Source organism: Lampetra fluviatilis, chromosome 25 (assembly GCF_964198595.1).
Source record: "Lampetra fluviatilis chromosome 25, kcLamFluv1.1, whole genome shotgun sequence".
Lineage (NCBI taxonomy): Eukaryota > Metazoa > Chordata > Hyperoartia > Petromyzontiformes > Petromyzontidae > Lampetra > Lampetra fluviatilis.
The window spans coordinates 1,127,958-1,141,687 of NC_136299.1; the positions used below are offsets into that span (position 1 = coordinate 1,127,958).

The following is a 13,730-nucleotide window of genomic DNA, read 5'->3' on the forward strand; positions in this document are numbered from 1 at the left end:
GGCCTCCCGCAGCGGTAGCAGTTTATCTCGGCTCGTTCCGAGGTCCCTCCGCGGGTCTGCCATGGTTGCTGCTGCTGTCCATCGCACCTTGGGCTGCTGAATTCACGGATGGCTGCCACCATCTCCGCCAAGGTTGTTTGTAGATCACTGCCCATGCTGGGGCTAGTGGTGGCCGCTGACGCCGCTGCTCCCGTTGGTTCTGTTGCTTCTCTGGCTCCTCCGATCTCCGTCACCTCTGCCGCCATCTGGGATGGCGCTCTTGCCTCTTCATGTGCTTGGAGGCATCTCGTGAACCACATGGAGGTCTGGTCGTTCTCGGGTACAATGGGCAGCACAAGGACGCTTCCCTGGATGAGGCCCCGCATTCATTCCGCGACCAGCGCGTCCCTGGCCGCCCGTCCATCTGTGGGAACACCACCTTAGCGAACGCCAACAGAGTGCTACGGGATATGCCATCGGCGGTTCGTTATCTTCTTGCCGCCGGGTTGAAAATTGTTGCCTGGCGGTAGACGGAGGGCAGAAAATCTCTGCCATCTGTTCATATGCCTGCTGTAGCGTGGTGCGTTGACTCTCAGGGATGGTGCAGAAGGCCATCAGCACTCTTTCATCGAGCAATGTGGGTAACGCTCGGAGGGCCTCCTCTTCATTCCATCCACTGACTTTGATCGTTGCCTCGAATCGCTTTACAAAGGCCTCCGCTGGCCGTGAATTCTTTAAGGGGTCCCAACCTGCATATTCACTTCGTCAGACCCCGCGTTGGTTCAACTAACAGCCGGGGTGGTAGTTTGGGCGTGAGTAGGGCGGCTGCAGTCTGCGGTGGAGCCAGCAACGGCGGCCAGACAGGTTGATCGGCCTTGGCTTGCTGTGTGGCGAGGGGAGGTGCCGGCTACGGAATCTCGTCCCGCCGTGCTGCTGGGAAAGGCGGTGGCTCCGACTCCAGAATCTCGACTTGCCGCGTGGCAAGGGGAGGTGGTGGCTCCAGCCCGGGGATATCGGCTCGCCGCCCTGTGGGGAATAGCGGCTGCCTCTGTTCGGCTCTTCGGACTGTGGGAATCAGCGGCTGCTCAGGTCCCGCAGCGTCGGTTCTTTCCCTCTCCTCGATGATCTTCGTCGAGTTGCTTCGAGCCGTCCTGGGAGCTCTCCTGGTTTGGCGGTATTTTTCCGGTCTGCGGCGGGGCCTCCGCCTCCTTTGTGAACGTACCCACCAGTGGATTCCGGCTCCCGCTGGTCTCCAGGTCTCAATAACCCAGGGCACTTAGGGATGACGCCTCTTCTTCCACTTGAGCTCCCACCACTGCCACCAGTGTAGATAAGCTCCTTGGAGACGTCCATTCTTAAAAAGGTGAAGTCTTTATTTCTAAAGAATAATGTATTTACAATATAGTTTTTTTTGGGTTAGATAGCATAAATATAAATGTGTCGTTAAATGCGCCACCACCTGACACAGCCAATTAATAAGGTTTGTCACGTAAACAGAACATGCCAATTCGTTACTAGTGTAGGGTTGTTACGGGAGGGCTGTAGGTGCATGGGATCCAACGGGGAATAAACACAGTGGGCGGAGCTCCGGGAGTACACGGGGGGGGGGTGCCCGCAGCGACGTCCGCATCAGGCAGCCTGGGGGGTTGTGATCCTGACGGGGGGTATAAAGGGGGAGGACAGAGAGAGCTCGTGGCTGAGTCTGGGAACGAAGGAGGAAGAAGGAAGATCTGCTAGTTAGAAGCCCTGGACTCCCCTCGACGCCGCCCTTGTAAGGGCTGCGGAGGATCGAGCCAGAGGCGTGGTTCCGTGAACCAGGGTCAGTACCCTGGGACTCCGGAGACCGTAGCCCGACTCACCAGTGTCGGGCCAGTTAGCCTCCCCTAGCCCGTTAGTGGAGGACTTGGGGTTAGGTCAGGATTAGCTAGGGTGTATCCCCAGTTATCCGGGTGAGGGGGCCGCTACCCCCTCTAGTGCTGTCCTGTACCGACAACTTGTAATAAAGATACGTGTGCCTCAACCTGGGTGTCCAGCGTACTTACCGGTACTTCATCTGGTGTCAGAAGTATTACGAACATGGAAACACGTCAGACAGCTCGAGCCAGAGTGCCGGACGAGGACACTGCTGAAATCGTTGAGCCCGAGACGGCTCACCAAGACATGGTACAGCCGGGGCCTGACGCGTTCCTGCCGGGGCATCGGCATGAAGAGGGGCCGCAGCCAGACGCGCTACGGCTGGCTCACGAGAGGCTGGCGGAGCTGCTGTATGCCGCTGCCGCCACGCTGGAAAACATCACGCGGCTGGGGGCTGGTGGTCCACCACGGGGCGAGGGGAGTCGACGACCGGAGCGCCTTCCCGCCATTTCGGAAGACTCCAACTTTGAATTTCCCGCCATCGCCACGGCAGCTGCAGAGGGCGTGGCCGGGCTAAACCTTGGGTCCGACACCGCTCTCGCTGGGACAGCCGCATCATCGCCAGCGGCGGGAACGTCATCACGGCTGCGACAGGCGATTCCATCTGCCATTCGCGCCGACGCACAGCCGAGTCCTGGGGATAGCAGCCTGCAGACTTCCAAGGCGAACGCTGCGGCGCAACAACGGCTACCTCCGCTGAAGGAATTTGTTGGCGCGGAGGGCGACTGGGGCGGCTTCCAGCGTCGCTTCATCGTCCACCAAGAAATGGCTAGGTGGTCGGACGACGAAGCCCTCTGCGCGCTGCCGGCGCTCCTCGACGCCGACGCGCTCGCCGCCCTCACATCGGCGCCAAGAGAGAAGCGTTCTACTCTGCCGAGGGCGCTACAACTGCTGGCTGGGGTCTATGGACCATCTGCAGAATGCAGACAGCAGTTCTACGACCGCAAGCGGGGTGAAAAAGAGTCGCCCCTGGCATACAGGACGAGCCTCCTGGCGCTGGCCAAAACGGCTTTTCCCCGTATGGACGACGACGGCGTGGACGCGATGGTAACGGAGAAAATCCCCCTCCTGGCAGACGACCTGGACATCGCTGTCGTCGCACAGGAGGACGCCGAGATGACCTCTCTTCAGGCGGCGCGCCTCCTTCACGCCAACCTTCTGTCCCTGCGGCGGAAAGCCAGCAGGGCATCGGCCGGGCGTGCGGTGGCTGCAGCCACCCTTCAGACGGAGGAGCTCTACGCCGTCGACCACCGACGGCAACAGGCGCAAGGAGCACGGGCGGGCCGGGACGGCTCAAGCCGGTTCGACCGTCCATCGTCTCCGCCGGGGGGTCCGCGGTGTTTCAACTGCGGCGTTCGGGGCCACGTCGCCTTGGGGTGCCGCTCGCCTCGACAGCGCGGGACGACGCCTCGACGGGACGCCGGGCCTCCTCCTCCCAAGCTCCAGCAACATGATCCGGCGAGTCGCGGCACCACACATGTTTGGCCAAAGCACCCACCCGTTGCACACTCTCGCACCACAACGAACGGGGGGCCGATGTTGCGTTGCGACGGCCCAACGCGGATCACTGCGGGGACTCGAATCGAGCCCAAACAGTGGTCCGTGTTGGCCCATCGCGTGGTAGCCGCGTCGTCAGGGTCGTCGGCCGTGGTCGGACACGTTGACGGGGTAGAGGTACGCATCCTGGTCGATACGGGGGCATCGGCGACAATCATTTCGGAGTTAATTTACAATATTCTGCCTGTACAAAGCCGGCCCTTACTGCCGGTTAACGTCCCATTCTATGCCGCTAACGGGGGCTCTCTGGGCATCATGGGACAGATTCGCGCGCAAATTTGTATCGGGGACATCAAATTGTCGGGGCCGATTTTCGTTTTCTCCTCGCTGGCGGTTCCGTGCCTGCTGGGGACGGATTTCTTAGGCAAAATGCCAATTCGTATTTTGATCGACCAAGGATGCATTGAGCTTCCGTCAGGGCGACGCATGGCCTTCCTGCCTTCCCCTGCGGCGGCTCGGACGGCGTTCGCGACGGTACCGGCGTTCGTCGTCAGAACCGTTAGTGTGCCGCCGGGAGCTCAAATGCTAGTGCCTCTGAAACTTCGTAAGCCCTTCGCTAAGGGCGTAGGGGATCAGGGTGTTTTGCTGGGACCGTCTAGGGCCGGGGTTAATGCACCTCATTTGATTCCGGCCCAGACCGTCGTAAGAGGGGACGAGGACCCTTTCATCGCGGTCCTCAATGTGGGGTCGCAGACAGTGGTGGTTCCTCAAGGGACGGTGCTCGCTCACGCGACGCCGGTACCCTGCGAGGAACCTGTCGCGAACCATGTTGGCACTGCTTCCCGAATGCTCCCACATTCGGACAGCGATGAAGTGTGGCTCGACGCGCTTTGTGCGGGATCGACGGACCTGACAAATTCAGAGCGCCAACAGCTTAGAACGCTACTGAGGGAATTTTCCGACGTTTTCAGTCGGGATAAATATGATTTGGGTTGCACTCACCTGCTGCGTCACCATATTGACACGGGTGACAGCGCGCCAATTCGCCAAAATCCGTTTCGGTTAAGTCCCGCCGAAAAGGACCATGTCAAATCGGCTGTTGATGACATGTTAGCCGCCGACATCATTTCTCCCTCCACCAGCCCTTGGGGAGCGCCGATCGTCCTGGTTAAAAAGCAGGACGGCTCGTTGCGGTTTTGCGTGGATTTTCGGCGCCTTAATAAAATTTCGGTTGCCGACGCATACCCGCTCCCACGGATGGACGAATCGCTGGACGCCTTGGCGGGAGCGCGATTCTTCTCCACACTAGATTTACTTTCGGGATTCTGGCAGCTTCCTCTGGACGATGATTCTAAGCCTAAAACTGCTTTCCGTACACCGCACGGCCTGTTCCAATTCAACCGGTTGCCGATGGGCTTACACTCAGCGCCGGCAACTTTCCAGCGATTGATGGAATTGGTTTTGGCTGGATTGCAATGGGAATCGTGCCTGATTTATTTGGATGACGTTATTGTCTTTGGTAAAACTTTTGATGAACATCTCCAGAGGTTGCGGGCGGTTTTCCTAAAGATGCGGGCTGCTAATTTGAAATTTAAGCCCCAGAAATGCCATTTGTTACGCGAGTCGGTGCGTTATTTGGGGCACATCGTAGGGCGCTCGGGTATTGCTACCGATCCCGCCAAAACGCAGTGTGTCAGCTCCTGGCCGACTCCCACCTCGGTGGGAGAGGTCAGGAGTTTTATTGGCTTCGCATCATATTACCGACGCTTCGTCGCTAATTTTGCAACGATTGCCAAACCCCTACACGCGTTAACATCTAAAGGGGTTCGGTTCCACTGGGGTCAGGAGGAGGAAGCTGCTTTCTGCTCCCTTCGGGACGCCCTGGTAAAGGCTCCTCCCCTGATTTACCCAGATTTTTCTAGGCCGTTTTTGCTCGACACCGACGCGAGCAACACGGGTATTGGAGGTGTGCTTTCCCAGGTGGTTGACGGCGTGGAACGGGTGGTTGCGTACGGCAGTCGGGTGTTGTCTCCAGCAGAGCAAAGATATTGTGTCACCCGTAGGGAACTGTTGGCAATTGTCTATTTCATCCAACAGTATCGCCCATATCTGTACGGTCGGCATTTCACCGTCCGCACAGATCATGCGGCACTGCAGTACGCCCTGAAGGTTCAAAAACCATCGGGACAATTGTCCCGATGGTTGGAGGTCCTCCAGGATTTCGATTTCGAAACCACCTACCGTAAGGGCGTTCGCCACACCAACGCTGACGCTCTGTCACGGATGCCAACCGCCTCCGAATGCGCATGCCTCCTGGGGTCTGGGCGTTGCAAGCCGGCAGGGGACATGATGGTTCCGGTCCTGGCGGCCGCCGCCAATGACGAAACATTGGTCACCAATGATATCGCGGAACAGGGGAAAGATTCCCTGCTTGGGTTGCCCGTTAATGAATGGGGGCGCCTCCAAATGGAGGATACCTCCCTCCTCGCGTTGCGTCGTCGCGCCGGGGAGAGGGGGCGGGGGACGGGTGAGGCCGACGCTTGGGGCATGCACGCAGGGTTGCTCATGCATTGGGACAGCAAATCCCACCGTCACCGGCTGGTGGTCCCTTCGGGATTACGGGGTAAGGTGGTGTGGGCTGCGCATGAGCGCCTCCTCCACCTGGGGACCCAGAAAACTCTCGCCTTGCTCCAGCTGAATTTTTTTTGGCCAGGCATGACAAGGGATGTCATTGATCTGTTGGCAGCATGCCCTCGGTGTGCGCAGCGCAAACCACCGGCACGGGAGTCGAACCCGCCCTTGCAGTCCATCCAGGTCTCCCGAGTAAATGAACTGGTCGCACTGGACATTCTGGGGCCATTCCCCGCCACCCCCAGGGGTAACAGATATTTGCTTACTGGGGTCGAATATTTTACGCGCTGGCCTATGGCCTGGCCCCTGCCAAATCAGTCGGCAGCAGCCATCGTCGACGCCTTTGTCCAGGGTTATGTCATGGACAAAGGTGCTCCGGAGCGGTTGCTGACCGACCAGGGTAGAAATTTTTCCGGGAAACTCCTAAAACAAGTCTGTGATCTCCTAGGAACGAAAAAAATTCGAACCTCTCCTTATCACCCGCAAACGGACGGGATGGTCGAGCGTCTGCATCGCACCATCTCGTCTATGTTGTCGCAGCAAGTCTCGGACTCACAGACTGATTGGGACTTACAAATTCAAGGGGTTCTAGCGGCATACAGATTGGCTCCCCATGCTGCGACGGGATTTTCACCATTCTTTCTTATGTATGGCCGCGAACCCGACCCACCTGTTCCGGCACAGCTGCAGATCCCCGCGCCGCTGGGTAAAATTAAATTGGATGAACACGTTAAATTTAACCTTGACAAACTGACTGAGGCGCGGGATGCTGCGAGGCTAAATTCTGACAGGCGTCAAAAGGCGAACGAGCGCCTCAGGCTGGCTCGCGCGCACGTGCTGCAGTGGAAGCCGGGGGACAGGGCATGGCTGCACTGTCCCCAGGTACCACTCGCGACCTCCTCTAAACTCGTGCGCCCGTGGCGGGGCCCGTCGAGGTTGTCGAGGTTTTGAGGCCTCAGTGCGTTCGAATCAAATGGGGCAGGCGCCGGTGGTTTGTACACCCCTCTAGGCTAAAACCGTTTGTTGCGGTACGAGGGCCCACTCCACACGCGCGGGGCCAAGCATGTGGGGGGTCGACCGACTCGGAGGGTCCGTCGCTGCTCTCGCCTGATGTGTTGCCGGCTGTCCCACCCACAGGTGCACCGGGAATGACGGGCTCATGCCCTACAACCCACACGGGTGATGCTGACGGTCGCGCCACTTCAATCGCGACCTCATCTCGAAAGGGACAGCCGCCACCGGATGGTCCGCCGTCCGGGGTTGCCCCGTGTGACGGGCCTGCGGCAAGGACGCGCGCTAAGATGCGCAGACTCTTATAATATACAAAAAGAAGAATTTTTTTTTTTTTATTTCACGTGTCATGGTTACTGTATGCTGCGTCGGTGGTGCGCTCCTGCCACATTGTGTGTGTTGTGTGTGTGGGCGGGGTGTGTGTGTTGTGGGTGCGTTGTGTGTCGTGGGTGTGCTGTGTGTGCTGGGGGAGTTCCTGGCTAGTTGTATATACGCGCTTTTACGGATTTCGTATTTATACGGGGGGGGGGGTGCGTCGGACATTCCCTTCGGGGGTGTGCTTGTTCTTCTTGTTGTTCTTGTTGTTGTTGTTCAATTTGCATTTTGTTGAAAAAAAATGAGGCACACACGGGGTTGAGGGGTAAATGTTCCTTTATTGGAATTTTTGCAGCCGGGACGGCTGCGAGCTGTAATGGGGGGAGTGATGTAGGGTTGTTACGGGAGGGCTGTAGGTGCATGGGATCCAACGGGGAATAAACACAGTGGGCGGAGCTCCGGGAGTACACGGGGGGGGTGCCCGCAGCGACGTCCGCATCAGGCAGCCTGGGGGGTTGTGATCCTGACGGGGGGTATAAAGGGGGAGGACAGAGAGAGCTCGTGGCTGAGTCTGGGAACGAAGGAGGAAGAAGGAAGATCTGCTAGTTAGAAGCCCTGGACTCCCCTCGACGCCGCCCTTGTAAGGGCTGCGGAGGATCGAGCCAGAGGCGTGGTTCCGTGAACCAGGGTCAGTACCCTGGGACTCCGGAGACCGTAGCCCGACTCACCAGTGTCGGGCCAGTTAGCCTCCCCTAGCCCGTTAGTGGAGGACTTGGGGTTAGGTCAGGATTAGCTAGGGTGTATCCCCAGTTATCCGGGTGAGGGGGCCGCTACCCCCTCTAGTGCTGTCCTGTACCGACAACTTGTAATAAAGATACGTGTGCCTCAACCTGGGTGTCCAGCGTACTTACCGGTACTTCACTAGTACAGCACACCGGTGTGTTGGAGAGTAAATCCACAACATTTACAATCCGAGTACAACGTTTCGCCAGTTATTACAACTAGCATCATCAGGCAGACACCTGTCCACCTGATGATGCTGTTATGGATGATATTGGTCACAAAAGCCTACGTGTTTAACGTATTTACAATTCCGCGATCAGTCAGCCCCGATAGTTTCAACCTCGTCGCTCCGCGATCATAAAGCCCCGATGTCTTCCACCTCGTAGCTCATTGGTCCCTGGGCAAGCGCCCAGACTGCGGCCCTCGCTCCACCTATATAACCTTTCGGCCCGGCCCTTTCGGACAGTGCCCTCGACCCCACGATAGCACGTTTCTTCAATTATTATCTCATCGTTCCCAATCGTCTCAACGTATATTATTTATTTAATCATATATACAGTACCTTGCGGTCACCTGTTCTTAATTATCTGAACGTGTACCCTCTAACACTTTCTCCTTTCAGTCCCCTAAACTTTATTGAATGTAGCAAATAATTGTAAGCAATCTTCAAACGTAATAACAAATGTCTGTTGTGACAGACATCAGCATTTATCACGTGAACACGTAGCATGATAAATATATCGCCTTGCTGTCCAACATTGCAAGTCAGCGCTACATCTGTATTCTGAATGTTCTTTGCATGTGTTTAAACCTTTGGCTTCCACCCCATTGTTCATATTTACAGGACATCATCCTATCAAGGAAGTTTCACTTTAGTACAATTACTATTTCCTGTATAAGTTAAATATTGATTGACTGGTCAAGTGACTCCATCACTCCGTAAAAACAATGTGAGCTTCTGAAGTCAATTCGTTATGATTTATTCTGGTTGGGAGTTGGCGTAGCCCATCATCCCTCCTCTGAGGGGTTGTTGACTAAACGAGCACCAATTTGTGAGATCAACAGTGCCTGTACTATAGATAGACTCGCCATAGAACTGCGGAATGTCCACCAGCTCCTGAAGCGGATGATGTGAACGCGGCCACGTTCGAAGGGAAGACGCCGTTGTTCCTGGCGGCAGCTGCCGGTCATCTGGGTAGCGTCGATCTGCTGCTACGAGCCGGAGCGGAGCCCAGCCGTGCCTCCAGCGAAGAGGAGACGCCCGTGTTTGCAGGTGATCAGAGAGATAGATCACAGTAATTTAATGATAAACCAGTCATAAAAATATGTTAAGCTGATGCTATGGATCCCGTAGTAACATGCATGTAAGTCACATAGATTAAATAATAAAAATAAAGTGAATAAAAAAGAATACAAATATCACGACGTTTGCGATCGCAACACAAGCAATCGTCAGCAGATCGATTGCTTGTGTTGCGTCTATTGCTTGTGTTTCTATCGAAACGTCGTGATATTTTTTTCTTCACTTTTTTTTCATTTTTATTATTTTATTGTTCTATCTACGTGACATTACCGAAAGACCCAAAGAATATGAATTCCTGCAGTCACGAAAGCTTTAAGTCAAGTGCTAAGAGAATGTTATGGATCTGACATTCAGGCTCAAAAGTTTGTAAATTCTGATTCATGGGTCCCAGCTCCCACCCATTACGCTTTCTCCTTACATCACACACTCAATACGATTTGGCTTCCTGTTATATTATCCTGCACCATTATCTGGAATGGATAATCTTACAATTCTTAAAGATAGAGTTATTCTCCATAAGAGGATTATAAAACCCTGGCCCATAAGAAGCACCAATGGGCATGGTTTGTTCGATACAAATCTTGTCTATTAAATAACTTTTTTCTTTTAAGAATCAATTGACTAGAATTGAAGTTTTCCTTGGACTTGACGCAAATAGTACTGTAGTTGCCAATATAATTTGCCCACATCTTTTCTAACATATAATATTTTAATTATAAATGTTGGTTGTCGAGGTCCAGGGTCTGACGACCAGGATTTGTGCCATTCCTGAATCCCTAAGGGATTTACGGAAGGGTAATGCGTACATTTCCATAAAATCATCTGCTTCGTCAGGGCCAGCCGTAAGTCCACTTACGTCCACACGTGCGCTTCTACAAATACAAGCACGCACAGATACACATCCACGTGCAGATGCACATAATCACAAATACCCACCAACACACACTCACAAACACTTAAAACACAAAGACACGTACATAATTACATACAAATACTCCCCCCCCCCTCATAGACACGCACTGTCTGTCGCAAATAGACAAACATCTCCCATATAGCCTTTTCACAGACTGTTTACGAGCACTTAATCAGGCCCGAAGAGCACACAACAGATATACACACACACACACAAAACACACATTTTCGGGACCCTTTTTGCCAGTATCAAGACGATAAAAAAATAGGCTTTATCCTATTTTGGCACGAATTACTGGGTTTAAGATGTTTAAACACCAAATAGATACCTATCACAAGGCATCAAGTCTGCATTGTGGTAAAACATGCAACCAAACATGCGTTGATAATGTATACATTCTTGATTTTAAGCTTTCGTGACTGCAGGAATCCATACTCTTTGGTTCTTTCGGTAAAGTCACGTAGGTATAAAATAAAATAAATCACGACGTTGCGGGCGCAACACAAGTATCCGGCCTACACCAGAGACCAGCCTCCTTTATGGCCTTGTCTTACCAGTGTTAGACCAGAGAATACCAAAAGACAAACGGCACAAAGGCAATGCAAATTCGCTTTATGCGGCAATTTTCAGAAACGCAACCCCCACCTTAAACGGGGACTTGCTGCATATTTTTTTTTTTACACAGTTGCTGAGCACAGGCCCAAATGCTTGAAATGTTATGCAACCAGGAACAAACAGCACTGTCCAAGTTTTAATAGATTAGCGAGGTGACAAGAGTGTGAGGAAAGGAGATGTTGGGAGAGAATTCCAAAGTGGACCAATGCGAGGGAAGAAGCAGAAAAGAAGTGTTGTGACCTGCAGTGTGGTGAGTGAGTGGGTGAGTGAGTTGTTGTGACCTGCAGTGTGGTGAGTGAGTGGGTGAGTCAGTTGTTGTGACCTGCAGTGAGTGAGTGGTGAGTGGTTAAGTGATTTGTTGTGATGTGGTGGTTGAACACTAAAGGAGATGAGGTATTAAGGAGATTCTGTGACAATTTAGCAGGTAAAGCAGTCAATACACTTGCTTAAGCATGGCATATATGGGACTGATTGGACCTCACATTCTCAGTATTATAATGTAAGTAAACATTAAAGCAATAGCAACTGTTTGACTATATGAGCGATGGAGAGGCCACACATGTTGACATGTAGAGAGAAAATGAAAGTGGGCATATACTGAGTACCTGTCGTGGTGGTTGATTTGCAGTAGATGAGACGAAACTGTGGTAGTGCTGTGCATGCATATTAAAGTAAATGATGCACGTTATATTGTCGTACAGGGCACAATGCAATAACATTGTAATACAGCATTGAATTTTAATTTGCTGCGCAGCCATTGGTGGAGGCCACGTTGCTGTGGTGAAGGCTCTGCTGAGGAATGGGGCCAAGGTGAATGGGCCTCAGTACTGGACAGGGTGGACATCTCTCCACCAGGCCACGTGGAAGGTGTGAGGACTGTTTTAAGCGTGACATTCATAGTTTTCGCTCTTCCAATTGTTAAAATCCAAACATTTACCAAAATACCGCTTAACACTGATGAGTCACCATTATGTCGGGCAGAGTTGCCACTTGTTAAGAGTAATAGCACTCACGAGGCAATTTCTAGACCACAATAATCCACTGGGAAATTTTCTCCCATTATCTCTTTTCCCAACCTAAAACTAAACTATTTTTATTTTACCGGGTACGGCCCACTGAGCTGTTTAGCTCTTTTTTTCGGAATCAACCTGGCCACAAATGATAGCTCAATAAAGTTGGTTATCATGTGGGAAATGATAGCAGTTAAATACTCTTGAACGCATCTTTCTAAATGTGGAGGGAAAAAATCAGAGGACCCGGAGAACAATCCACACAACCACGGGGAGAACATGAAAACTCCAAATATACAGGCGTCAGGGTTGGGATCAAGCCCACGACCTCTGGCATACCAGGCGAGGGAGTAAACATCTTTCCACCGTGGCTGTTGTAATAACCTTGCTCAACTCAAGACTCGTGTTAACTTGTTTCTATTGCAATTGTGAAGTGCTATTATTTGCTGGCCACTTGGCATTTTGGGCCTGTATTCAGAAACTGATAAAATAACATGTCATCATCCACTGTTGGATGAAGGCTTCGCATTGCCGCCACCTCTGATGATCCTGCGATGTAACAATCCACTCGCACCTCCACGTGGCCTTATCTAATCCTTTCTAATTTTGTCTCTGCAACAGACGTCTCGACTTCTTTTTCTAACCCCTTTGTACATGGCCTTTGTTTTGCTCTTGTTTATCCTGAATGCAACTCTGTAGCCTTCTCCATTGATTTCTTCTGGAGCTAAATCACAATGGACGTTACAATGACTGTGTCGTCTGTAAATCAGAGATGGTGAATGTTTTTTTTCCTTGATATATATAGCTTTCATACTCTTTGGTTCTTTCGGTAAAGTCACGTAGGACAATAAATAATAGATCATGACGTTTCGATCGCAACAACAAGCAATCGTCTTCAGGTGAGAGAGAGAAGCATGCCGTTGTGACTAGGCATTACAGTGATACCTCGGTTCACGAACTTAATTCGTGAACTGACTCTGGTCGTGAACCGAATTGGTCGTGAACCGAAGCACATTTTCCCATAGGGTTCAATGTAAATCCGGTTAATCCGTTCTGACCTTTTTTTTTGGTTTTTGAAGCACAAAAATATGAAACAAATGACAATACACATTACTGTAGTACTGTACAGTATAGTAATGTATAAAGAGAGAACACTAACCTTGCTTGAGATGACTTCTGGCATGGAGGAAGGCAGGTGGGAGGCAGTTGGGAGACAGTAAGCACTCAAACGGGTGAACTGTACAATACAGTAAGTACAGTATTGTACAGTACAGTAGTACAGTACTGTATGTGCTAAAAAGCACACCAAAAATCAAAAAGTCACTGAAAGTGTCTTCACAGTACTCACAGTACTTCTTTCTGTGTCTGCTTCTCTCCACGATCTTCCTACAGGAAGTCACGACCATGTGACAGCCTGGAATTAGCATAAAAATGGCCGCGGCTCCTGTTCGTGAACCGAAGCGGAGTTCGTGAACCGGAGCATATTTTTATGAAATTTTCTGTTCGTGAACCGAGTTGTTCGTGAACCGAAGCGTTCGTGAACCGAGGTATCACTGTATATAGATCCGAGAGGGGGGAGGGAGGGGAGGCTGTAATGGGTGAGAGGGTCGGGGTGAAATTCAAAGAGGGCTTAGGTGAGAGAGCGACAAAAGGAAAAGGAAGCTTAGACATCAAATTTAACAAAATTTAGAAATGTAATGCAACTCAGAGAGTAGGCTAACACAACAGTTAACACTTTACCTGGTTGATCACGTCCTAC

General features: G+C 52.2%; 1 protein-coding gene across 3 annotated transcripts in view; it reads left to right on the forward strand.

Moving 5' to 3' along the window:
* LOC144941644 (ankyrin repeat and SOCS box protein 3-like) overlaps nucleotides 1-13,730 on the forward strand; it is a 44,243-nt gene that overhangs the window by 3,796 nt on the left and 26,717 nt on the right. For 2 of the 3 annotated variants that reach the window (XM_078867990.1, XM_078867993.1), the window contains exons 2-3: nucleotides 9,245-9,403; nucleotides 11,716-11,828. In XM_078867990.1, the coding sequence (XP_078724116.1) occupies nucleotides 9,245-9,403; nucleotides 11,716-11,828 (272 nt within the window). The remainder of the gene's footprint in view (nucleotides 1-9,244; nucleotides 9,404-11,715; nucleotides 11,829-13,730) is intronic. The other variant, XM_078867992.1, reaches the window with a different exon arrangement.